Source organism: Ornithodoros turicata, chromosome 10 (assembly GCF_037126465.1).
Source record: "Ornithodoros turicata isolate Travis chromosome 10, ASM3712646v1, whole genome shotgun sequence".
NCBI lineage: Eukaryota > Metazoa > Arthropoda > Arachnida > Ixodida > Argasidae > Ornithodoros > Ornithodoros turicata.
This window is the reverse complement of record NC_088210.1, coordinates 18,254,756-18,281,656: the sequence shown is the minus strand read 5'-3', so window position 1 is coordinate 18,281,656 and position 26,901 is coordinate 18,254,756. Positions and strand designations below refer to the sequence as shown.

General features: G+C 43.7%; 3 protein-coding genes across 3 annotated transcripts; all 3 read left to right on the top strand.

Moving 5' to 3' along the window:
- The first annotated feature begins 1,435 nt into the window (after positions 1–1,435).
- LOC135370222 (beta-1,4-glucuronyltransferase 1-like) lies at positions 1,436–4,496 on the top strand. Its single transcript, XM_064603925.1, has 2 exons — positions 1,436–2,814; positions 4,200–4,496. The coding sequence occupies exons 1-2, from the start codon at positions 1,684–1,686 to the stop codon at positions 4,419–4,421; spliced, it is 1,353 nt and encodes a 450-aa protein (XP_064459995.1). The 5' UTR covers positions 1,436–1,683; the 3' UTR covers positions 4,422–4,496.
- A 1,867-nt stretch (positions 4,497–6,363) lies between these two features.
- Positions 6,364–12,519, top strand: LOC135370766 (switch-associated protein 70-like). The gene is made up of 10 exons (XM_064604585.1): positions 6,364–6,607; positions 7,037–7,203; positions 7,261–7,447; positions 7,517–7,720; positions 8,521–8,667; positions 8,746–8,857; positions 9,287–9,444; positions 9,811–9,956; positions 10,624–10,822; positions 10,943–12,519. The coding sequence occupies exons 1-10, from the start codon at positions 6,473–6,475 to the stop codon at positions 11,123–11,125; spliced, it is 1,638 nt and encodes a 545-aa protein (XP_064460655.1). The 5' UTR covers positions 6,364–6,472; the 3' UTR covers positions 11,126–12,519.
- Positions 12,520–13,165: 646 nt separating this feature from the next.
- Positions 13,166–25,785, top strand: LOC135370765 (GPI transamidase component PIG-S-like). The gene is made up of 14 exons (XM_064604584.1): positions 13,166–13,305; positions 13,552–13,688; positions 15,042–15,240; positions 15,718–15,849; positions 16,871–16,980; positions 17,048–17,168; positions 19,727–19,788; positions 19,870–19,984; positions 20,268–20,357; positions 21,402–21,628; positions 23,473–23,601; positions 23,660–23,762; positions 25,384–25,441; positions 25,516–25,785. The coding sequence occupies exons 1-14, from the start codon at positions 13,257–13,259 to the stop codon at positions 25,634–25,636; spliced, it is 1,653 nt and encodes a 550-aa protein (XP_064460654.1). The 5' UTR covers positions 13,166–13,256; the 3' UTR covers positions 25,637–25,785.
- The last annotated feature ends 1,116 nt before the right edge of the window (positions 25,786–26,901 follow it).

The following is a 26,901-nucleotide window of genomic DNA, read 5'->3' as shown; positions in this document are numbered from 1 at the left end:
TACATGGTGATTTTAACACGTTTAGGAAGACGCTTTATCAACTCATACATGACGACGTTGAAGAGAATGGAGCTAATGACACATCCTTGTGGTACTCTATGACTTGTTTTAATCGCGCTTGTTTTCCCTTCTGTTGTAAACATTTCTACTAGTTCTGTCAGCGACGTAATCAGATACAGGGATTTCCCTACACTCCCCCTGCATTTTTGCAACCCCCCCCCCTGAAATTTCTCACGTGACCCCACCCAGCTCGGCCACCAACACGTTCTTGTAGAGAGTCCGGCTCACCGAATTACATCCTGTACTGTGAAACTTGGGCTGTAGGACCACAGTCATGCAAGTGATCGTACCATGCATTTGTTCAAAATCATTTGAAAGTGACTGTTCAATGCATATATTGCGAGCATATACCACCAAAAATGCGTGCGGACACGTAAACTCAATGTGGATCATCAAGAACCTTTTGTGCCCAACTCAAGCAAGCGAGGTATTCTGCCTTTTTCGTCTAAGGTTTTCACCGGTTGGTTGCTAGGTATTCATTGAGCTAAGCATACCAAGCATACCCCCCCCCCCCCCTTGATGGCTCGGCAACCCCCAGGAGTGAATTTCTGGGGAAATCACTGGTCAGATATCCAGTCGTATGCACGGCCTCCGATGTCAACGTTTAAGAATCCCTGACGCACATGTGGATGGCTTATCGAGGCTCGTTTGAGATCTAGGAAAACTGCCACTGTTATGTAAGACAGGGCCATGTTGCGTTCAACCTCGGAGACGAGATACCTAACGGAGTCCATAGGGCAGCGGCCTGTTCTAAAACCTGTGAGTTCATCCGGAAAGACGTTGTGCTTCTTCAGCCACCAATGTAGCCTGCAAAGCACCATACGTGCCATCACCTTGCCTATACAGCTGGTGAGGCTGATGGGTCCATAGAATTGAATATCTGTGGGTGTTTCGTTTGGGTTGAGGATTGGTAAAGACCTGGCCAATCATCCCTTTTCCCACACGTTACTGTAGATGTCAAGTAGTTGATGTACTAGTTGTTTGGTGGAAGCGGGTCCGAGGTTTTCGGACATTTATAAGTAATCTTGTCATGTCCTGCATGGGGACGTTTTCTTTCTTTATGTAATAGTAGTAGTAATTAACTGCTGAAATAAAGAAAAAAATAGGGAAAGATTTGGAGCAGGGTGGCTGCCCTAAGGGCTCCTACAGCTCCATTCCATTTATGTGGTTCTGAGGTTTATGATATCTGTGGCTGCTAGTAGCGGCAGTATACTGCTTTCTTTTAGGTAGACGCACAATGCCTTGAGTGCCTTCATGTCTTGTTCCCTTGTAGGCCATCTTCCCATTACTTTGCAGTAAGAGAATGGTCTTTTGTCCAGTGTTCTGTCCAGTGTCCAGTGTTTGTGTTTTGTTCAGTGTGAAGCTTTTGCAAGTGCAAGTGCTTGGGCGTTCTCGTGAGACGATAGCCCAGCTACAAGAATGCGACAGCATGCCCAAATGCTCGAGGATTGCACTGCGTGCGCGTGACGTTTCTTCACGCCTTCCTGGCTTGGCTTGGCTTGGCATGCAGACATAGCAGTGCATCGTCGAGAACGGGCCAATAGGGCCCCTGCGTGCCACCATGTCGCATTGGTCATATCTCGACACACGTGCAAGGAACGATCCACGAGAAGACTGCTTCGGATGTGGGGCGTGCTAGATAACCCCAATCGTATGGCAAACCGAGGATCAAAACTTCGCTCCGCCTGTCGAGCATTCACGATCACCCTCAACGTTTTCCTTGCCGTTTACAACATGGTCTGCTTCCACTTACCGCGAAACGAACCCAATCCTACCGCGGTTGTGCACGAGACGCGAACCATCATCAAGCATCGAGTCATGCGATGGTACCAGTACAGCGACAGCAAACCGCCTCAATTTCGGAACAGACAACTGTCGAAACAAATGTCGAAGAATGCTTCGTTGACAGTCGTCGAAAACAAGGACCGTTTCGTCATCCGCAGCAACTACATCGTGAGCGACGAAGCCGCCGGATACGACGCAACGGTGACTCTCACCACGCATGCGACGCATGACTTTCTGCACCACACGCCCGTGCTGTGCAGGCGATGGGAAGGACCCATTTCAGTGAGCTTGTACGCACCAGGGACTGAGTACGAAATCGCCATTAACAAAGTACTGTTCCTACGGGCCTGCAGTGATCCGTGTGTGCGCGCAAACGTCACGTGGCATATCGTGTACAGTACGCAACACCGCCCAAAGACGGGCCTTCTAATAGCTAATCCTGAAGACTGCTCCGACGATATCATGCATCGCCAGTACGCGAACTATCGCGCGGAGCACAACCTAACCTATCCTATAAACGTCCTTCGAAATTCTGCACGACGGGCCGCGGAGACGAGATACATCTTGGCTTCCGACATCGAACTCTATCCCAGTGGCAACATCATCCCCCGCTTCCTGGACATGGTGCGTCGACGGCATAACTCCAGCAGCGCCCGTCAGGTGTACGTGCTTCCCGTGTTCGAAGTGAAAGCTTCTCAGACGGTACCACTGACTAAGAAAGTGCTGGTGGACATGGTGCGCAACAAGTCTGCCATGTTCTTCCACGCATGGGTGTGCGAAGAGTGTCAGAAGTTCCCCAAGAGGGACGAGTGGCTGGGGTGCATTCCTCCTGGGAACTCTCTAGGTGTGTTCACGACGAAGAGGGACAAGCGTACACGGTACTGGGAGCCCATATACATAGGCACCAATGCGGATCCTTTCTATCCAGAAGAGCTCACCTGGGAAGGCAAGATGGACAAGATGGCACAGGTAGAGATATATGTCTGTATAAGCGGTAAAAACACGCGGCGCACACAACGGGCTAAATTATAACAAAAGCATTGACGTTTCGGAGTCTATATGCAGACATTGGAATCAAGCAGGAGGTAGCTAACCTCAAGTTACTGCTACAGTAACTGGGGAAGTGCTTGGCACTGCTTCCACTGAAATGAATGCTACATGTACACATTTTGTGAGGTTTTTTACTGCTAACCAAACGCTAACTTTGATTCTGACACCTCACTTCAATTCTATAGTCTGGCCTCTGCCCCTGTAGCATTATACTAATGGAAAACTGCAGTGCAAAGATGTTCAGACCACTATATTGAAATCACTGCAAGAACAAAACAGCATATGTTCATGGTCCACGAATTATTAATCACGTTCCCAATACTCTGCTTACTTGCCTGGGGAACTGTAACTCACACATTTTTTTTTTTTTCAGTTGTGCAACATCATGCACTTTTGAAATGAATGTGTGTGAAATTGACTTTGAGGATACAAGTGTTTCTAGCCTCAAAATTATAGTATATACCCCCTTCATGTACAACATACAGCAACATACAAGTGCTGAGTCTGCACTAGCACTTCATGTGGACGGTGATTACAAATCAATCTTGTTGCATAGATATTCGTTATCGTGTTGCTTGCAAGGCTGGGAACATTTCTATACCCAGGTAGACCCCCTTTCGCTAACACGCATACACACACACAAGAGGGTGGAAATAAATGAGTAACCAGCATTTCGTAATTCATGTCAGAGTAAAGACAGTCAAAATTGCAGGTAACTCAGCACAAGCAAACAATCTCCTAAGAATGCCGATACTCCAATTTGTACAGTGCCACTACAGCCTATAGTGCTATATTATTTATGACAGTATGCCTATATCATATTCTTCTGTCACCATGCACTGGCTGACTTGGTTAATCAGTGGCTGTGGGTAAAGATGAAAGTCACTAAGGTTAGACTCTAACCCACATCTTCTGGATTACCGGTCCAGGGCTCTAACCGGACCGGCCCTGGACCGGCAATCCAGAAGATGTGGATTCGAGTCCTACAGCTGGCTAACCTTTTCAGTGACTTTCATCTTTCATCGTTAATTTCTTAGGCAAATTGAGGCTTTGTATGTGTTTGTCCCTTCTATGTTGTTCCAGCCTCAGAACATCAGTTCTTTCATGCTGTGGGTAGTTTGTCAAATCCATGATGAAAAAAAAAAAAAAAAGACTTGCTGGTATATACGTGATAAATGGTAGATAATCTTTTGGTGAATACAGAGAACCCTATATTGATTTTAAGCACTATTTTATGCATATATTTTCCATTGGTCCAAATGGCTGCACCCAACAAGTATTTATGGACAACACCTTTCTTCCAGAGCTACGAGATGTGCCTCATGGGATACGACTTCAACATCATCGACAATGCCTTCCTGGTTCATGCTCCAGGCATCAAAACCATTGTTGCAAGCGAAGTAAAACGCAGAAGAGCCTTTGTGAAAGTGAACTGCATATATCAAACTCGATTAATGAAGGAGCTCAAGAAGAAGTATAGGAAGAGTATGCGAATTGCAAATTGCAAATTCCCAAATGCAGAATGAAAATAGGCTGGATAGTGCTGGATGTAGTGCTGCAGCATACTACATACTTTAAAAGAAAAACTGCTTTTTGTTGGAGCCCGTGCAGTATATTTTTATATAAAAGGGTTCCTACAAATTGGGCACACTCTAAAGTGTCTATCATATTTATTTCTTTTGCTGCCATGCGTGCTCCCTCAAATGAAGCAGATGAATTTACTACGGAGATTCTATGCAGGGCGAAGTGTGCAAGACAATCAATTGCAAGAAGTCTTAATAAAAGAAAGGCATGCGGGGTGTTGCTGGCCTTGCCCCTTTACTGCAAAAATCGATGGTTTTTGTCATTCCAACAGTGGTATCATCCAGAGTGCATCCAGACTGGCCGGAGTCGCCATTTTCCCACGTATTTCTTCCTGTTGGGCGCATCACGCTGACATCCACAGCATGCACTTAGCAGCATCCACATGGTGACTCATTGTTGCCAGCGTAAAAAATACCACACCCTAATTTGGGTCAAAGTAGAATCTGTCTGGCTACATTGTGCAATCCAATCAAACCCAAGTCCGATCTTAATCCTATATTCACAATTTTATTCACACATTTTAGTAACTTTTATTTATCATAAACACTGCCGAACTTCACCATGCAAATCTGGACCACAGTGTGGCAGTTTGGACATTACACAGTGGTTCGCGACAAGCTTGGGTCACCTGTCTACATCAACGCCCATTTGCAAAACATAATACAAGTGCTATGAAAAAACTAAAAGAATATAGGATATGCTTGTGATAGCTGCACAAGGACGTCACACATTCTTTTGGTTTTTCATTAAAAGGTGCCCTTTTCCGGATCCTGAAATGTCAAAAAATATGGAGTTCTTGGGCCTCACGAGAACGACCTATTTTCACCCTCTAGGAACCGGAAACGGGCATCTTTTAATGAAAAACCCAAAAAATGTGTGATATGTTTGTGATAGCTGCACAAGGACATCACACATTTCTTTTTGTTTTTCATTAAAAAATGCCCGTTTGCTTCCCCTTTCCTGTTTTCCAATAGATCTGATATAATCTTGAGCAGTAAGCAGTAGTGCACTTCTGTAAGCTGTCCTACTGTCTATTAGTTGTCCACAATTTGTCCATCTGTCCTTGCGTGAAGCCAAATCATGCAGCGCGAAACGGCATCAGAAATCGCACACGTTCGTCCGTCGAGTTGAATGCCTAGTCCCTAACACATTTAATAAAGGGATGAATAAAAACGAGACCACTGCGAGGTGCCTTTTCGCGAAGATCCCACGAGCAGAAAAATAAAAACAGCTGGGAAGGCTGGGTGATAGTCTCATGGCGGACTATCGCAACGAATCGCAACACACCGCTACCAGCGCTGTCCATGGTGGTGGTGGTGTGGTGTGGTGGTGATGTTGAAAGGGCTTGCCGTTGTCGGCCTCACGTATGTGGGCAACGTCTCGACTGACGCCCTGAGGAAATGTGCGTCCTGGGCCGACTTCTAGGGGAACTGTGCCGACATATGTCTGAAAGCGTCTGAGGAAAACCCAGGAAAAACCCCAGACAGCACAGCCGGCACTGGGATTCGAACCCGGGTACCTCCCAGTCCATGACGGAAAATGGCGGGCGTCCGCCGCTATTCCCACCCTATCAACGACGACGGAGGAGGAGAACGCGCATGCCGGCTCCCTAGTTCCAAATGTACCAATACAAGGCCAAGTAGAGCTACATAGCCTATTTAGTGACTATAGAGCTACACAGATAGACGCGCAATAAAATGCCTTCAAAGCATGCTTCAAAGTTCAAACAAACCACCGCCATTTTCTTTCCCGCTTTTTTTTTTTTTTTGACGGACACGCGCAATCGGCGGCGGTACATGCGGCGCCCGCCGAGGAAAGGAGCCGTGGCGGAACTGACGGAACGGAACATTCCCAATGTGTGCAACAGGTGCCCTCCCTCTTCCTTTAATTTCTCTCCGCTTGTTTTCTTCGCAAGGCGCAGGCGTGCGGCGAAATGCGAACTGTGGAATCGGCCAACGTTACCTCATGCGTGGGGGACGACTTCTGAAAGTCGATGGCGAATGTGTCTCAATGCTGTGATCAGAAAGTTATGCCATCTTTACGGACCGACGTGACTAATGCCGTTTGGCATGCCTTTGACTCGCTGGACGAGGGTAAATGTGGAACTGCATCAAAATCTCGTGTCAAGGTGAGGGTAGTGCTCCTTTGCAACAGCTGAACGTCAATTTCTATATACACCCACCACAAAAGACGTCTTATGTCACTCTTCGGCGCCACTTTAGACGTAGTTGTGGCATACCGTCGAAAGTAATATTGACATGAACTGCTCAGTCGGGTAGCAGATGTTATTGTAGATGCCACAGCAAGATAATCGATACAAACCGCAGTGTTGACTGGAACTGACTTGCTGTATGAATGTTAATTGCAATGTATATAGTTCGCCTGTACACATTCATCAACATTCAACTGACAGTTTCAGACGCCGGGCTATTTCTTCTGCTTGTCAGTGCCTGTTACAAGACTTGACGGGATAGTGTTTAGAGCATTGTAAATGCGAGTGTAGTACTGTGAACATCGTGTGGCGAGTAATGTTTATGCACAGCTGAAATTACTTTAGGTATTCACTTCAAGCTTGGGCACTGTCCTCGGGTTGATAAAAGCAGAGGATGGCCTTGAAGAATTTCAAAGTGGATCAGAACTGCGGTTTCAAGAGTACATGACTTACTTGGAAAAAGAACTGTTTTCCAAGCTGCCCACAGATCTCGAGCCAAAGACACTCAAAAGGTACTCGGTGCCGATTTGCTCTTTTAAACGTTTCACATTATTTTTATTATATTTTAGGTACTATGATCAAATCGAAGAAATGTGCTGGCACGTATGCAAGAAAAAGTTCATTACCAGAGAATTTGTTACGTTTCCTGCACATTGTGTCATGCAACTTTTCCGAGTCTTCTGCCTTCTTGGGGAACTTCGCACCACTGACAAGAGCTCTCCTGAGGTTGTGATGGTTTCTGAAGAAGTAGAAGAGGTGAATGGCTTCTTAACTCTGCACAAAGCATCCAGGAATTGATACCCCATGTACCCTTGTAATAATTAGGTCACGAGTACCTTTGTGCGAGCGTTGGGGAGAGAGTGGGACGCCGGAGATTTCCACCAGATCGCATCCTTGCTGCCGACCTTTCGTTTCCAGTGCTTCCTGGCATTTCTGGAAACCCGCTACACAGTGGGCACCGAACCCTGCGGACTTTTAGAGGCGACGTCTGAGATTTATGATACGTACGTCGAAGACATTTTGAAGAAGGTGAGTGGAACAAAGCCGTCTTTCTCGAATATGTCGTGTATTTCAGCAGTATATGCTGCTAGGGAAACATCAGCAGTTGTGAGAGGCTCTAGTAGCAAATGTGCAACTTTTTTGTTTTTCTTTTTAATATGTATTGCAGAGATCATCCTGAGCTTATGTAAGTACGCAATCTGTGGAGATGATGACAAACTTAAATTTTCCAAAAGCTGAATGTTGCATTCGCTGAAGAGCTCCACAGAGCGTCATCACTATGTCAATGTGTGTCATGCACGTTGTCAAGCAAAGCTATAGACATACGCCAACCGTGTTTTTCTTCTTTTTTCTTTTTATGGCCTACCAGGAAAAGAGTTCTGACTACATCCTGGTCCTTGGTGAAATGTTGTAACTGTGCCCCTGACAGAACCATACACATTGATAAATGATAATGAGATTTCTCGGTTATTTCATATATTGCAAAGCCTTCGATATCAACTTTCATGTCATTGCACGTCTTGGCCAGGATTTTTGTTTAGTCATAGGCAATTAAGTCAATAACAAACAAACTAAACTAAAATAACTCAGTTCAATTTGATTTATTGAAATGTTGTTGTAACTGTGCCCCTGACAAAACCATACACGTTGATAAATGATAATGAGTTTACTGGGTTATGTCATATATTGCAAAGTCTCGATTTTCATGTCGTTGCAAATCTTGGCCAGTATTTTTGTGTAGTTATTGGCAGATACGTCAATAACAAACATACTAAACTAACAGTTATTTATTATTTATGCTTGAAATAACAATATCTCATTTACAATAGGGCTTCCTGAAGAAAAAGATGTCGTCCCTGGGTCTGTGGTTTGAGATGTACTGCGTGCTTCGTCCACACCATCTCGTGTACTACAACAGCAAAGACAGGACGCGCAAGAGCGGCGAAATACGTATCTCACCGCGTACACGCTCAGAGGTAAATATTTGGTCTCTTATCTTTCTGAGCGTTATCCTTGCTTCCTGTGTTTTTGTGACACAGTTTTCTTTTTTATAGCCCGTCGCTGATACAGTAACGGGCAGAGGTCACCGTTTTACGGTGGTGACTGATGATAAGACTGTAGAGCTCTCAGCACCAGACTATAAGTCTAAGCTGCAGTGGATTGCAGGTATACACATTACGTCTCCTATCTAGCCATGCAGGTTTACCGGTGGTGAATCATGCTGGGCTAGGATGATCTCTGGGCAACCGGTTAGGAGAACTGATATCACACTTGTGTTTTGTCTATTTTTTTGTAGGTATTTAGCTGTTTTTGAGGCGCACAGCGTCGTTTTTTCCCCTTAAATTCTCTCTCATCATTTCCAATGCAGTGAAGTATTGTCAACCATACCTTGCTGCAAAGCACTGTAGGCACACAATTTCTAAGTCCTGGAAACCCTTTGCACAGACCATAAACTGTGACTGTGCCGCTCGTCAGTTTTTTCTAACCTTTCCATTCAGGACGTCAAGGGACACTGATGGCTTGCACTCGTGAAACAATTTTTTACCTCTTTTTTAATTTCATCATGTCACTGAAGTTGGTTCGTGTTTCGATCAGCAATTCAACTGGCCACTCAGCACTCCAGCTCAAACAGAATGTACCAGCATTACTTGGCATCCAAGAGGAAATCTGAGCGTCTGAATGCGGAAGCTCGCAGAAAGCAGCAGGAGGAGGAGAGGGTGCAGCAGCTCCAGCTCCTTGAGAAAGAGAAAGCGGTATGCAACGCATTTAGGGTCCTGTGTTTTAGGGTAAAACCCGAAAATGAACTTTGCCATGTACCAATTCAGCCACCGACACAGGCACCGGAGAATGCTAAGTATTAGACACTCAGCACAGCTGTTACACATCTTGTGTTATTCTAAAATACGAGAAGTGCTCTTTCTTATATTTCCACCCGAAAATCTACTTTTTCACCCAATGTCACCCGAGTTTATTCCGTTTAATGGCTCCTGAGGTAAAACCCGATTTTTACCCCCCTGATTTTCAAAAAACGTAAAACCCAAAAAGCACGGGGCCCTAAATATAGTTATGTATTGCCGGCAGAACTACAACTAATGCAGCCTTTGAAACGTGACTCGTAGGCACGAAGGGATGCAGAAGAAAATCTGAAGGCAGAACACAGACGACGGCAGGAGTTGGAAGCGGCGCAACAGGAGCTCGAAAGCAAGCTAGCCGAAGAGAGGCAAGCGAAAAGAGACGAAGAAATAGTGAGGACCCTGCAGTCAAGGTGCTGATAGTGAATATGTATTTAGTCCTAGCTTTGTTCAACTACTACCACGTGAATTCTTGTGGGCAACGTTTAGCTTTCGCTCCGAGAAACCCAGTGCATTACAGACCAAACATGAAATGTGAGAAATCAGATGTTCTTAGTTTGTATTGCTCCAACATTTCTCTGAGGTGTCGCTGTTCGCCACAATTTGAACCTCGACAGGAAGGTTACAAAAAGAAAAAGGAGAGAAAAAATATAAAAAGAAACTGCATGAGAACAACCTTCCCCAGAACAGTTGAAGGTGTGGTTGAATGTGATGCGTTAGTTTTGGAAAAATTGTTAAAAATAGGGCTGTTCAGTATTTCATAAAGCTATAAAACCCCCGTTCCAGGAAACAAACAAAAAGACGACACACCACAGACTCACGACATCAACAGACACACAACATCTTGTTTGTCAGTCTGTGCTGTGTGTGGTGACGTCTTTTTGTTTGTTTCCTGGCACGGGGTTTTTATCACTTTTAAAGTATAAAATTAGTTTTGCTATTGCAATCAGTGCAATAGCAAAACTGTTGCAAATTGCAGTGAGATGTTCTGTGCTATGCATAATGGAATAATTATTTTGGAATTTTCTCGCTTACTTTGGCGAGGACTTGGATCCAAAATCTGTTTTCTTTCGTGAACAGGATGTTAGCGGAAGAATGGGAAAAAAGAGAGATGCTGGAGAAAGAAAAGGAAGAACAATTGCGCAACCTGGAAGAGGAACGTCAGCGAAGGGAAGAGTTGGAGCGAATACGAAGGCAGAAGGACCGGGAGCTCAGCTCAATCGCCCGGACGCTGTCTTCCCTGAAGTCCGAGAAGCTTGTGCTCACGTCAAAACTCCAGGTTTGGATCTCCTAATGAAAGTCCTTACTAGCCAGTGACGCCTTTTAGCACAGCGATTACTAGTTGTCAAGCTAGCAGAGTGCCTGACGTACCTGACGCATAATCGTGTTTACTAAACAGGACACAGAAAAGATGCTCACAGTAGCCGAGACTGCGAGCAAAACTTTGGAGCGGAAACTGAAAAGCAAAAAGAGTGCCCCAGCGATGAAGAGAGCCGTCTCTGCTGACCTCACCAATGTTGATGATCTACTGAACTGGGAAGGTGGTGCAGTGCAGCGTGAGGTGTCTGCAAAAGAAAGCTGACGCCTGCTTCTATTGGCCATCGTTACATCTGGTAGCTCGTGCGACAACGAAGATGCGAAGCTCGACCTTGTTGACTCAAAGCATTTTATATATCAGTCAACTATGTCTGTTGTTTTGACATATTGCCTGCTATGGGGCCGCACTTTTTTGCTGCTGCTCATTCCGCACAAGGCGCTGCACACAGGCCCTAAACAAGCAAACATGTGGTTCATACCCTGGCTTTACTCCCACATATATGTATACCCAAAGCTGGCAAGAGCTTGATATGAGTGAAGAGGGTTGGCACAAAGGCTGAAATACATATTTTTTTATGACAACAGCACTGTGTCAAGCACACGTGTTTATACGCTTGTGTGCGAGAAGACCAGTGATACAGCTAAGGAAGCGTACATATTAGGGACGTTGGGACACAGTCAAAGTCATTCTGGCATCTCTGCAGATACATAGCGATAGCAGCTTGCTTGACGCATACATACACATGAAGCGAACACCCATTTCATGCCAGTCAACAGTGTACTCCTGTGGTCTCTGTTAATCGTGGCGAAATGTCGGACATAATTATAAACAGGTGTGACATTGAAGAAGGTTTCCTCTTGCGATGTCACATCTTCTTATCTTCGCTGGCGACGTACGTCCTTTCTGTGACTAACATACTTTGCAAAGCAGACCGACTACAAGTCTCCGTTTTTATTCCTCTTTAATCCTGAAACATTCTCTATCAGGGTGTCTACCGACCTGAAAAACCTGGAAAACAGGGAATTGTCAGGGAATTTTGATGTCACTGGAAAAGTCGGGGGGGGGGGGGGATTGTCGGGGAATATGGCCAAAAAGCAGCTGGTCGGAAAATCGCAGACAAGTGCCGTGATAACGCCGACCTGTGGTTGAGCGGCGATGCTGCAGCAACGTTACCACAACTAGAAGTTTGCCAGTATGACAAGCTCTCAGGCAGAAAATTAGGATAGCCTCACGAATACTTAATAAATGGTTTGCTTTATGAAGGATCTGTATCAAAATGCAGCCAAGTTCCCTTTTGTTTTTGTCAGGGAATTTGCTTGAAATATCCATGGAAAACCTGGAAAAAGTCAGGGAACTTGAAGGATGCAGTTTGGTAGACACCCTGTCTATACAACTTCGTCAGCAGTTTTTACTCCTTGAGCAACCAATGTACATTGCAAAGCAGAGCAGACCGACTACAAAGCTGCATCTTTATTTTGCTACAATCCTCATACATCTGCTGTTCATATTGAAGTGTTCATTCTCTGAGCAACAGTAGCTGTAGTTGCTTTTGTGCCAATAAATGCCAAACGGTCGTCACATGAAAAACAGTTGCTTCGCAGGTGCTATTTATACATGTTTATGTGTGTGGAAGTCGTAATAAAAGTGGTTTATTCTGAGTTCTTGGTTTTGCTGGTCTGAAAGGTACATACGTAAAGTGATGGGCAACTATGTAAGCACGTGGAATTGTGAACAGCAAGTACGCCCGTAAATTATTGTCCGTTTTACTGTGTTTGGTGTTGGTACATTTACTGTGCAAATGTATCATTTCTGTCTAGCAGTCACGTCCTAATGTGAGCGACTGTGTGACAAGTACAAGAAACACTTTGGTGATTTTGAGTACCCATCGCTCGCAGGCTTATCATGGACTAGACCTGGCACTAGTCCATACTGGTACGACGCCAAGACAGTGAATATGACAATGCAGTGAAGGGCAATTTGTGTGTCACATTGTTGTGGTATAGAATTTCTCCTTGTAGCGAAGCGCGTGTACATGTGTGTCATTTGCGAGGGGAGGGACTGTGCGTTCTGGGCCGACTTCACAGTGAACTGTGGCGACATTTGTCTTGCAGCGTCTCAGGTAAACCCAGGGAAGACGTCGGCACAGCACAGCCGGTGCGGGCGACAAAATAGGGTTTAAGCAGAGCATCTATGTTAACAACGTAGGCAGCCAGAGGAAAGGTTCATAGTCTCAGTCCAAGAATTGACCGTCAATGGCGCTCCGTCCGGCAGGTTCGGCGGCGGCCGTAGTAAATGCGCATGCGCTGTTTAACAGAAACAGGAACAACCGGCATCGGTAGCGTTGTGCTCACTGCTCACTTTCTTTCACGTTGTAGGCAGTTCGAATGCATTCATCATGGCAACAGAGAAAAAGAAATTAAATGAGAGTGGGACCCCTACCAAAGGTATATCAATACCTCTTTAACAGGTTCATTCGAAGCAAAAACACAAGCGTGCTTCATGCTCCTTTTAAAGTTACTAGCAATAGCGCTAGCACGGTCTGATCGTAATTGTTCCTACTGTCCAATAATGTTGACGGTTGAGCATTCAATTATGGTACAATTAATGTATCAGGCGTGCTGTGCGATGGCTCAAGTGTTCCATAGTGATGCGAGGTACGGCAGTGGCACTGATCGCTCATTTTCACGCAGGTCCGCTATACTACTATTCTAGCCTTACATACGTCTTGATATTTGCTGTGATTGGAATACCCCTCTGGTGGAAGACAACAGCAGTGTATAGGGTCAGTCTTCCGTACAGGGAAATTGCGGAACTCAGCACACAAGAGGTTTGTTTGGGTTTCGTTACTCCATAGAAATCTATGCGTTATATGTATCCATAAAGTGGCAATTAAAGGGAAAAATCATCATGATTTCATTATGATTTTTTAAGGCTGTGAAAAGTTTGCATGCACAGACCAACTTACAAGGTCCGTGCACAGTATCTGTCACACATTCTAGAAGTTTTGGCTCACAAAAAAGAAATACTGTTGCAGTGTTCCTTTTCACTCATTTCCGAAAATTGACAGCATTAGAACTGGGCCTGCTTGCACGAACATTGCGAAGGTTCCTCGGTGATATCGTCTGTAGCTTGCTTCAAACACAAGCTACTATGCTGACCGCTGCTCTCGCGAAGAGCTCTCGCAAAGCTATTGATGATGTTCATGAGGAGTTCCCTCAAAGTTATAGAGCAGTCGTGCCCTAACTCAGCATTCTGGTCAAGTCTTGAAGCACATTCCAGGTTTCCACACCAATTAAGGTTTAGCCTCTAGGCTTTCGAAAGTGCACATATATATGGAAAACAGTGTTGTCACCAATTTTCATCCTATAGGAGGCCTTTAAATAAAAAAACTTTAAACAACTACTCTTTGTTAATGTCAGTTTTTACTATACAGGGTGGTTCACCAACCATGATAGAAATTTATAGTAAAAACCGTAGGCCCGGGAGAGACATGCGCTCAAGGGATTTTTTTTCTGCCAATAACTTTTGCCACATATTGGCAACATTTTAATTTCATTTCAATTGACAGAAAGTTAATTTCTGGAATTGAACTCAGAAATTTCTCAAGGCAACCTAGCGTTTTCTTTGCGGAAATGGGTTTCCCGTGGTCATTTTACTTAGTATAGCACATAATCCAACTCTTAATGCAATGGCAAGTGCCGCAATAAATTAGCCGAAAATGAGCCCTTGGCTCTGCCTCTTTTTTTTTTACGGCTCGTAGTTTGAGTGCAAAGCTGCGAAGAAAGGAGGTTACATTGACACTCCAGTCGAGGGGGGAAAGGGTTACAAGCCTTACTCACGGAACAAACACACGCGGCGAGTGCGGGAATCACAGCCATCTTATAAAAAATGAGGTCACCCGACGGCTTGTAACCCTTTCCCCTCTCGTGTGCCATGTCAATGTAACGTCCTTTCTTCGCAGCTTCCACATTCGCTGCTAGTGTGTCACCGTGAGGAAGGAATGTGCCGATGTTGTGTTCCGTAAACTTTTGTCCAGCATTGTGCCATGCATACTGCAGACATTATTGTCAAATGTGTGGGGTTTTGTTGTTGAGCATAGTTTATAACATTAAACATGCAGACGTAATTTCTTACATGATTGCTTCGCACCGTGCTTATCTCCACTGTGCTTCATTTCTAGATTCAACAATCAATAAATGTCAATGTATTGCTCATGGAGCCATCTATGTCTAATGAGACCTTCCACACATTGCTTACCACACAATGTGGCCTGCAAGACGCAGAATATCCTGGGAAGAACAAATTTTTGTACAACTGGAATGTGAAGAAAGCAACAGAATTAGAAATAATTGCTGTGTTTGTTGCAAAATCAGTGAAAGGTGAGTTCATTCTTTTCCTCAACTTAATCAACATGGAGAGTACATGGTTAGAGTACATGTTGGAGCAACTGTCCAGTGTAATGAAAATGTAATGAAATACACAACGAAAAATAAATAACTAAATAAAATGAACTGAAGGAACTTTCTAGTTGAAGACTAGAATCAGGGCCTCCCGATGCATGAATTAATTATAGGGCACTGTTCACATAAATTCACGTTCCAACAAGTAAGTCAAACAATGCGATGAATAGGTGTAGAGGTCACATAAATAGTACACAGAAAACAAACAAAACTGAAGCAAAATAAAGTGCAGAACAATAAATGTATGGTATATTTAATTTGTATGGTGGGCGACTAGATTTGATGTGTGCTATACCTGAATGAGACGAAAATAAATTGTATAGATTCAAATGAAGTGAATATGTATCACATAAATGATGGAGAATAACTCGCAACATTATGCAAACCATTTTGTAGATCTTGATGCTGCGATGGACTACATCTTTCCACAAACTGCACATGTGACTTTAGTCATACTTCCAAAGCCAACGTCAAAGGGGAAACGGACTCTCACCCGAGACAAGAACTTATACCTTGAATTCAGCAGTGGTAAGCATGCTACAGACACAGTGCAATGCTCTCTGATGTATTGTATGGTTTTCAGCTTTTAATAGTGCTGGGGATATTGGCATTTACTTGGTATGACTAATCAATTAAATTTTCAGCCCTTTAAAAGATATGAAAGATGTGTCCTGCTTGTAAATAGTACACATGTTATTCCATGTTGTATATTAATTTAAAATTTTACATAAATTAAGCAAGATGTTCCTACAACGCACATACAGCTCAAAAGTTGATTAGAGCTTCAGGTGACCACAAGAAGAAGAAGAAAAAAAGGAAGAAGAAAAGTTAGCAGTTTTGTAATGGGTGCAAGACGCCTCTTCTTTTCTTGTGTGAATGAATGCTGAAGTGGATTTTACTATGTTATAATCTATAAGAAAATTCCAAATGCCCCATTTTCAAATTTGCTCGAAAACCAACCGTGCTAGATTTTTGACGCGATGATAAGTATTTGCTTCTTGTTTATAAATAAATTCTAGTCCAGGGTTCATTCTGGGGTATAACTAAGGTTCCGCGTTTTCGGTTTTTATTTTTGGGCGGATTCAGTGTATGTTTTTCGATGTTTATTGATTTTCACAAAATCGGCGTTTCTCGACATTTTTGCTGGCGTGCACATGGTTTACCCGGCAGTTACCGACGAATAGAAATCACAATGTACTTTCCGCACGGCGCTCATTCAACATGGCGTTGTTCACTGTGGTGGCGTTTTACGGTTAACGTTAAAAGTAAACGGACATTTTTCACAACCATCGTATTTCTGTATGCCTTTCTGATCTGCATCAACAGCTTTCTGGGCATGTGCAGCAATTTACCTCTCTCGTGTCCTGGAATGTCTGTCTGTATTCAGTGTTTTCCGATTAAAACCAAATCCGGGAAAATTTACCCGGCGTATGTTTTTCGGTGTTTTTCGATTCAATCCGAAAACGCGCATAATTGCTGCTACTGATTGAATATCCAAACTGCTGCACAAAATTTGGTCGATAAAACCACCCACTGTGAACTGTTTCAGATCTGGAAGGTTTGGCCAAAAAGGCTGTGCACACTGTGAGAAATTATGGTGTTAAGGAGCATATACTGAAACGAGTCTTCATTTCTCCCAGCAGTCAAGAAAGAGTCATGGTAAGAACCTTGACGAAACCTTTTGAAGGGGGGTCCCTTGTAACTGCGAAATGCTTTCGTATCACAGCCCGAGAAAGAGCGAATGCGGCCCCTGAGTTCCGCGCCTGAGTTCGACGTGACGTTTACCCTCGTTGTTCCGGAACCACATGTGCTGGATGTATCGTGGGACATTGAGAGAGCATTAAAAGGTATGCAAATGCATCATACATAGAGCACTGTGTTTTCTGTTTTAATTTTTTTATTTTTTGTTAAACCCGATGAAAACCCCTTTTTTGCCCTGGTCTGCGCCGTCATCGGCCAGGCAAAACCAGAGAGGCCCCCAAAATGAAGTTGCCAGATAGCATATTTAGCCATGAATGCAGGTGTGCAGCTTGGCACCTTTTGTTCATCTGGAATGCAAGAAGTGCTTTTCACTGAAAAATTTGCTCTTACTTTCGATATCACACAATTTTACCCTATTTGACAGCTCCTGAAGTGCAACCAAATTTTTATTCCCCAATTTCAAAAAAGACACTCCAAAACAGAAGGGTTTAACTGTATACACTGATTTCAGCAACTGAATGACAATATTAGACAAGTAGTATCTATCTTGGATATATGTTCCCATATCTAGTCTGCCTCAGTTTCTTGTTTCTACATCGTACATCATGTCAGCTGAGCTTCCATATCATTCCCGTTTTTGTCTTCCGAAGATCATGGGGTGAAATACCTATCAAAAATGTGACTTTGTGATAAAAACTACTGTGTTGCTACATTTTTTCTCTTGGGAGTTTGATAAGTGCCCTCATGCAAGAGACATTTTTGTGAAATAGATGTGCCATGTATAAAATGTGGTTCCCACTGGTCCTTGAAAGCCTTGAATACCCGGAATTTGAAAATGCTATTTTCATGGCCAGGAAAAACCTGGAATTTTGCAGAGGCCTTGAAAACCATTTCTTTGTCTATGCATCTTTTTTTTATTCTCACGGAGCTTTAGTGCAAACTCTGCTTATCTGGACTAATAGCTATGATTTCAAAGCCACAGGAGTCAGCCCTCTTTGCAGTAACAAGTGGTGGCCGAAACTAGAAGTGTGAGAAATGAACAACACCCTCCATTGTACTCCCCAGCCTTCCTGGTTATCCCATGATCTTTAAGGGGGTTGTGAAACTGGTTCCAAATGTTTGAAGAAATAATGGTAACAGTATTATACTGGAAATATAGCAGGCAACTGAAACTGAAACTAAAATAATTTACGGTTATAATTTTGGTACTGCAGGACCCGAATTATTACAATCCTTTACTGTATCATTTACCGTAATTTCACGCGTATAAGCCGCACCGCAGATAAGCCGCAGGACGCGTTTTTTGGGACGTTTTGAAAATTTTCTGGCAGATAAGCCGCACCCGCAGATAAGCCGCGGGCAATACGAGACGACTGATTTGTGCGACAAAGGAGACCATAGAGAAGGCCATAAACCCTGTGGTCCATATTCCTGGATCGGCACAGTGTACAACAGAGGAGGTCAGTTCTGGAGTTCTACCAAGATCGGATTGTGCCCTTGTCGGGTGTTTTTCGTGGACTGATGGGTCAGTGATCTTCCAGAAGACGCGAATCACTGTCTCCACTTTCCTTAAAGCTGCTTGGGGGAATGCACCAGGAAGATCAATCTACTAGAATGTGGACCCGTCCCTGTTACGCACTGTTCGTGCATCGGCAGGGCAGTGCTGTTCCAGAGACATTGTCGGCCCTTTCGTTAAAATCGGCGTATGGGGAAAATACCAGGAAAAAATAGTCATCAGATAAGCCGCACCGGTGGATAAACCGCAGGGCGCCCGTGAGAAAAAAAAATCGCGCATAAGCCGCGGCTAATGCGCGTGAAAATACGGTACTCTACTTATTTATTTATTTATTTATTTATTTATTTATGTACCCTCAAGACCATGAAGCATTTAGATAAATTTATGAAATAAAGCTGAATGAAGCGAACTACAATTGTATTGCCAACTGTAGGATGTGGCATGCGTAATTCCTGCCCACATCACAACAGCAATTAGCAAACAAGCAAAAACAACAAGGGGGTGGGTCGGTACGGAAAACCGAAACAAACATGGGCCAGTAACAGAGGAAGTAATGGAAACGTAATAATAACATTGTAAATATTGGTTTATGCTTGCTAAACATGCACACCAAACGCTATCGTTGTCGTGAGTCCTTCCGTGACAGCATGGAGGCATCCGAAATTATACCAACATATGCTTCTGACAGTCTTTACGCGTCCTTCGAAACGTACGGATTTTGTGGATCGGATGCAGATGGTGCGTTTTGCTCAGTGGATCGAATGCGGATGTAAACTGTTGTGTATGCTGCGGATGCAGATCGGATACGGATAACGTGTGCGCGGATGCGGGTCGGATACAGATGCCAAAACTCTCATCCGCACAGTGCTCTACTCTGAGATACTTGCAGTCATGCACCAACTGGCCCATTCAGCAATTTCAATTTGTATGTTACATCCCAGCTAGAATGACGGCGGAAAGGCTTGCTTGAAAGACTCTTGAATTTTTGTTCCAGAAGTAGGTGGACATTAGATAAGATGCATCTTGTAGCCCACATTACCACCAGCATTGGGGTAGCGTATTGCCACTGGCGATGAAACTCCACTCATCATCTCAATAAAATTGTTGTTGCATCTTGTAGATAGTCACAAGTGCAGTAAGTTAGTGCCTGTGACTGGAGTTTTGTAAAATGAAAGTCTCTTCAAATAGCATACATGGACCCCTTCCTCGACAAGTTGGCCCTTTTGGTAAAAGTGAACGTCAAGAGTCAGGTATATCTTTTTTCTTCTTATTATTATTACTATTACCTGTGCTACATAGATTGCTGAATGAGCTAACCTTTTCCATCTCAGATGCTCTTCCTCACCTCTCTGGATGTGGAATCGCACTTTGATAAAACGAGGCAGATCCATGTTTTATCATCAGACAAGCTGCCCCTTATCATAAATCCCATTGAGGGGCATATTGGTGAGTGAGTATACTTCAAGTACAGTAAGCACCCTTTATAACAGAATCACGTTTTTTTTTGTTTTTTTTGTGTCTTGTGGCTTTATTCAACGTTCCATGCTGTCTGAAAGCCGAAACGCATGCGTACTGCCAGCCAACTTTGTATAATGTGAAGGGCATATTGGTGAAAGACTGTACATCCTAAAAACAGAACTTCACTGCGTAGCACACTCTGCACCGTTTGGACACCGTGTTCCGTTTGGAGCTCTTGTTTTCGGAAGCTGATGCTCTCATTATGTTACAGGATTCCAGGCGTCGGTCAACCCTGTCGTAAATTTTGTCGTGTATGTCACGTCACAAGCTTATCACCCTCTGCATATCTTCGATGAGCAAGGTATATCTATTCAGAAATTGTATTTGTAACGTTATTCACTCGTATGTATGTCTGTACACCATTTAGCATTTTTGGACAAACACAAAGAATGCTTGTTACATAATTTTTTTTCCATAACCAGAATGAAAAAACGAGAGTTTTGGTTGGGTTAATGCGCGTAATATGTAGACAGTAATGAGGACTGGAACACATTGTTTGCCTTTGGTAACGTTACATGACACGACAGATGTTTGTTCTACTCTTATGTAAGGTGTTTTTTTTATATTCGTTAGAGAATTTTTATAAAAAATCTAGCTGGGCAAAATAGATGCCGTTTCAGCAGGTGGGTTATACGGCCAGGCGAACATCCTGTAGGACAGTGTTTGCAATTACTGGATGACTAATTAACTAAAATTAATTAATGAACTTATTAATTATATGTTTTCTGGAAAATGCGAGATGGCAGAATTGGAGCCAGTCATTGCTTTGGTGCAAATGAACTGAACTATGAACTATGATTCAAATTCACCATCCTTATTAAACACCCTGTGAAGCGAACATACTTTGAGATATAAAATGTCAAATTTCTCTGTGCAAATGAGCCAAAACTAGAACTATGGGCTTTTATAGTGCAGCAACAACATGGCCTTCACCTTATCTGGGTCAGATTAGCCTTATCCAATCAGCTTACTTATTCCAATCAGCCAAAGCACATGTCCTCTCACCGAGATTGCCTGTTTGCCTCTTTCTGCGCTCGAGTATGTGTAGTTTTGGTTTTGGCTCATTTGCATAGCGAAATTTGGCAATACGTATATAGCTCGAGGTATGTTCGCTTCTCAGGGTGTTTAATAAGGACGATGAATTTTAATAATGAATGACTCCAATTCTGCTATCCCCCATTTCCCAGAAAACTTCTAATTAATAAGTTAATTAATGTTGCTACCACTACATTTACTTATGTGTGTTGCTGTCAGTACGTCGCATTGAATTTGAAAACGTTTGCTCTAAAGTTTAGGAAGACTCCCTAAGCTCAGAGATACACTTATTTCTCTCTGCCTTTTACAGGTAAACAACTTGAAAGCAACGCATTCTTATCACCTAAATGGGGAGGCTTCCTGTTTTACAACGTAGATGAATTCCCAAATAATGGCACTATGCCTTACCCTGTTGAGGTGGATATGCATAGGGTATTCGAGGTCTTCCTCGCCCAGCTACGCCTTTTACTTGGCCTTCCTGATACCACGGGCACAGATGATGAGCTAGCCACAGCAGGAGTTAATTGCACGAATATGGTAAGTTCATATTACAGTTAACATCTTGGTGAAGACGTTGTTATGAGCATTTCACTTCAGTAAAAGTTCCAGTCCACATCCTGCTGACAGGTCTTCAGCATTTGGTGCTTTCAGCCCCATGTTCGGGCCCTGTTTTTGGTGGGTTCGTAATATGCTATGCGAGTGTGCCAACATCACATAAATATAGAAATCCTGCTTACTTGTCGACGGGACGTAACAGCTATGAGTCAGCCAATCAGGACTGTGTTTGCAACGGCCGTAGTCAATCGCGAACATGCTTTCAGCGGTCGTAGCCCTGGAGACTAGCCACTGTCAGCCGCATGGGCAGTCACTGTCGTCTGCGAGTAGTGAGTGTCCCCATGTACTAAATGGGAAAACAAAATAAGGCGCAATACGGTCCCATATTTTTCTCAAGACTACAGGTTTTCCCGGCGATTTTAATCCAAGTGCCAGCTAAATTAATCCATGCCCCATAAAGTTTGCATGGCACATGGATTAATTTAGCTGGCACTTGGATTAAAATCGTTGGGAAAACCTGTAGTTTTCTGGAAAGCGTGTTGCACTTTTAGTCTACAAGTTCAAATCTGCGAAGCTAGCTGCAATCATTTGCGAATTCTTGAATTTGCAGGACGGAGAATTGCACCAGCAGACGAATCCTGACTCTGTGACCACGTAGCGAAGGAGGGAGAGGAGGCTTCTGTATCTAGACAGTGTCGACTGTGCATCCCTCTAGATTCCTCCTCTCCACATTTGTGATTTGGTTGTGATTTGTGAGGCGGGCCATGTGCGTTCCCGCACGGTCTCGGCTCTGATGACAAAAATGAGACGAGCCAACGATGTGGAATACGTTAGAAACAATCACATGTGTAACAAGTTGCCATGTGACTGCTCTTCTTGTCACCTGCAGTCATGCTTAGGCTGCGTTCACACGGGCAAACTTTCTGCACCAGCTCGAACCAGCGTCTTATGACCAACTTTGAGACTGCGCAATATCGGCGTTCACACGTAGCAACTCTCCGCCAACAAACATCCTTACAGCAATCAGAGGGTGTGGGTTCAAATGCAACTGATGGTGTCTTTTCTTTAGCTGCCATTATTCCAGCCTAGGTCAGTTTGTTTTGCCAAAATATCATCATAAAAAAATGCCTACTGATATGTTTGTGGGAGTTTATTTTAAGAACAAAAAATATTTCTCCGCTACGCCTGCAGGATTTGGACCATGCCAGGTAGTACAGTACGAACGAAATCACATCACGCCATCGGGAGTCACATGGCAATGCTCCTCTCGTTGATTGACTAGAACACCAGCAACTCTCTCTCTCGAGTTTTCGGTTGGCGGTCGTGGTCGGTAGTGCTGGCCGACTAGGCACAACTGCAAAGAACGATGAAAGGTGAAAGTCACTGAAAAGGTTAGCCAGCTGTAGGACTCGAAACCCACATCTTCTGGATTGCCGGTCCAGGGCTCTTTCATTGTTAATTTCTTAGGCAAATTGAGGCTTTGTATGTATTTGTCCCTTCTACGTTGTTCCAGCCTCAGAACATCAGTTCTTTCATGTACAACTGCAAAGTTGGTGAAAGTTTGTAGAGAAGGTTGGCACACGTGAACGCAGCCATAGAGACATGCCTATGACCTTAGTCTTGTGCACACCATTAAAACTCTAATGATCAACATCATCATAGAGACATGCTGCTGTAGTGTGCCTGGAAGCAAGTTATTTTTTCCAATGTGTTTTTTTTCCTATTTTCAATGTTTATATTTCCCATTAAACCTTCCTTTCTTGTTGTACGTGGAGGGCACCAGCGTGAAAAGTAGGTTCATTCTTGTGTGCAACTGTATGTTTCAGGAAATAGATTTTCTGCTGCGCAGGAGAACTCAGGACTACCTGTCGATATCTATCTCCTCACTACATTCACTGTCGCAGCTCCTGAGCACCATCTCCAACATCGTCATCAGAGATGATATTGGTGAACTTGTAAGCACGAGCCAGCCGTTAGTGTATTGACTCTACAATGGGTACTGCTTTGTTTCAGATTTACTCTTCTGTAGATGCAGCCAAAAGGAGCTTAGATGACTTCAAAAAGGGAGATCTATTAGGTGCATTTAAAGGGGCAGAATCGGCATTTGTCAATTCTGGTAAGACACATTTTGTTTGGGGGTATACCCCGTAAAACCAGCTTTAGTCCTCCGGCTCAATTTGCATGGTGTATTCAGGTGTAACCCTAAAAACCCTGTGAGCCTAACTCGTCAAGGTGCCTGTTCCACCATTATACTTTGCTAAATATTTCATACTCTGCACTGCTTCTCGGCGTTTCATGTTTGTCTGAAATGATGCAAACACTTTTTTTTTTTCACCTGAAAATCTGCTCCTTCACATGATATTGCCTCATTTTACTTTACCCCCATTTACCCGTATTTTCAAGAAAATAGAAAGCCCGTGGACACGGGGGTCTGTATATGGTGCGTGTATGGGGTGTACCTTTATCTAGCGGATTTTCTTACTAAAACGGATCGTTAAATGAAATTTTAAAAATTTGGGGACTCTTTTCGTTGGAGAGATCTGCGAGGTTTTCGGTGTAGAATTTACTTTGGTGAATTAATTGGTCATTTAATTTAATGAATATTTATTTTACTAGTCAGCGTAAATAATGAAAGATTTGAAAATAAACTCATTGTATAAATTCAGTTAGCGTTATCCTACACCAGACCGTAATGCCCAAACATTACATGAAATTTGTTAGACGGTAGGAACCATAAGGCGGATCACTGTAGGCGATCGGAAATACTTAAATTCCATATCCAAGTCATGACTGAGGGGCGCAAAAACACAACGAGGACACAGAACCGACGAGGGCAATCGCTAACTTCCAACTGAAAATTCGAAATAACTTGTTGTTGCACCCCTCAGTCATGACTTGGTACCAACTAGGCCAATCTTCTATCTTGTCTATGTCCAAGCCTTGCCCCTTTCCCATCTTAAAGGGGCACTAAAATGCAAAAACAACTTGCTCGCAAATGAAAGTCTGTGTTTCAATTAGTATAATTCAAACAAAATCAGTTCACAGAATGTTACCGTTTAGAAGAAAAATGCAATGAAAACACAGCCGTCTTTGGCGGCAACGGATGGGATCCCCAGGAGGCAAAGGTTGGCGGCATCCAATGAGACAGCAGGAGAAGCGCACGCATACCTATCGTGGCCTTGTGGATTTGGAGCGTGTCCAATCGTAGCGTTCCGTATGTGCGCGGCATCATGCGCACTGCGGCATTTTTCAATACCAATTCACCGAATTGTAGCCCACAACAGTTCTCGCGAATGTTCCACCGACAACATTTATCTTCACGCCTCTCGGACAGCGACGCCAGTCTGCTTCGCAACGCGCACTGTATGTTTTTGACACCAGGACTGCTCCATGGCGTGGCACGCACAGCACAGACTATAAAAACACCAATGCACGAGCTGAAGTGTCGTTCCCTGCTTAGCGCCGAAGCAAGAAAGAGTTCAGTATAATTTTGGTTCTAGCTTCGTAGCGGGATCAAAGTTTTGAATTGTGATAACAAGCACGAAATTACCCTAGCATGTAGCGTAATTTGAAGTGAACCTGTTCTTGCACTTTAGTGCCCCTTTAACCCTTGTCATCTCCCAAGTTTCACCCCAAGGACAAGAATGACACCCCTCTCCGGTTGCCCGAGTCGCTGTTGAGCAGAGTGTGTACGCTCAAAGCGTCAAACTTTCAGTGTTCCACCTGCTTATTTTCAGAAAGGGCCTTCTTTGATTCTTCACTTCTGGCCCTCCTGTATTTTCCTGACGACCAAAAGTAAGTGCTTGCAGGAAAGACTCTAACCCTACTACTGGAGGATCCATTGTATGTGTTTCATGTTTCTTTTCCAGGTACGCCATTTACATTCCGCTCTTTTTGCCTATGAGCATACCTGTTCTGCTCTCACTACGACACCTCTTTTCGTACTACTACAAACGAAGAGCGGAGCGGAAGTCGTTGAAAGTCGATTAGATTCGTGTTCGCAGGTTCTCATGTCGTTTATTTACAAACTGTCATGATTTTTGTACATAATTTACGTAAGGCTTTTGCTAGCTTTCACCATCATTATAAATAACTTTAAATTTGTTTCTACACATGAATAAAATGACATTTTGTAGTTAGTGGTACTTCCCGTTTTGCTTCTGGGTTGGGGAGTTAGGTGCTGCAATTTGTTGTGATTTTCTGCATAAATAAGATGCAGGAGCCAATACACTTCTTCTACAGATCCTCCATGCATTTTTCTTGTTTTGCTTATTTTTTTGCACTTTTTGGTAGAATTTACTTTTCTTGTAGTAATCTCATCCACATAATGTACCTCTTTGTAAATCGTTTTCGAAAACATTATTAAAAGTTTAGGGGACTCTCTCATTTGGTTTAATAATATAGAAAATAAAATTAATTAGGCAAATTGAACTGGTTAATTTTATTCATTAACCTAATTAACTGAATTACTTTAGTTAATTTAACACCATACCAAACTATAATGCCAAAATGTACAACCATTATATTGAACATTAGACAACAGTGTGATGGTAGCCAAAGCCTCTGATATGCAGTGTGTAGGTCAACCTGCTAATATGGCAACTGCCTGCCAAGACAGGGTCGTCGACCTGGCTTCAAATCCTCGTTTTTGGCTATTCTGGGCGTTTTGCCTGGGCTTTGCACAGACGATCCAAGGCAAATGTCAGCAGAATGCTCTATATGAAGTCGACGCAGGATGTTCGCATTCAAGAGTCCCCATGCGCAACATGGCGACAAACCAGCAGCATGGCTGAGCGGGTTGAGGCGTACCGCACGCTGGTGGTAGCCAAGGTTGTGCTGATGAATGGGAGGTGGTGGGTTCGAATTCCACCATCGGCTGTGCTGTCTGAGGTCTTCCCCTAGGTTTTCGGAAGACTTCTGAAGTCGGCCCAGGACGCATACTAACCCCCCGCCGAAAGAACAATAGGAATTAGTGGGGGACACCCCCACTAATTCCTATTGTTCTTTCGGCATATGTCCACATCTGTACGCCGCTCCTAGCCGCAGTTGCTTCGCAGCGCTAACGCGGAACAAAAAAAAAAAAACTGGTGACAAGTCAGTAATAGAATGCCACAACGGCCACGACGGACCGACGAATTGGCAGCTCAGGCTGAGCACCTCGGGGACAGGAACGGAGAGGGGGTGAAAGATGCGATGATGGTACAGCAAAGGGAGGGGAATGCAATCCCTCATCATCTGGCATTTTAGTAATCTTG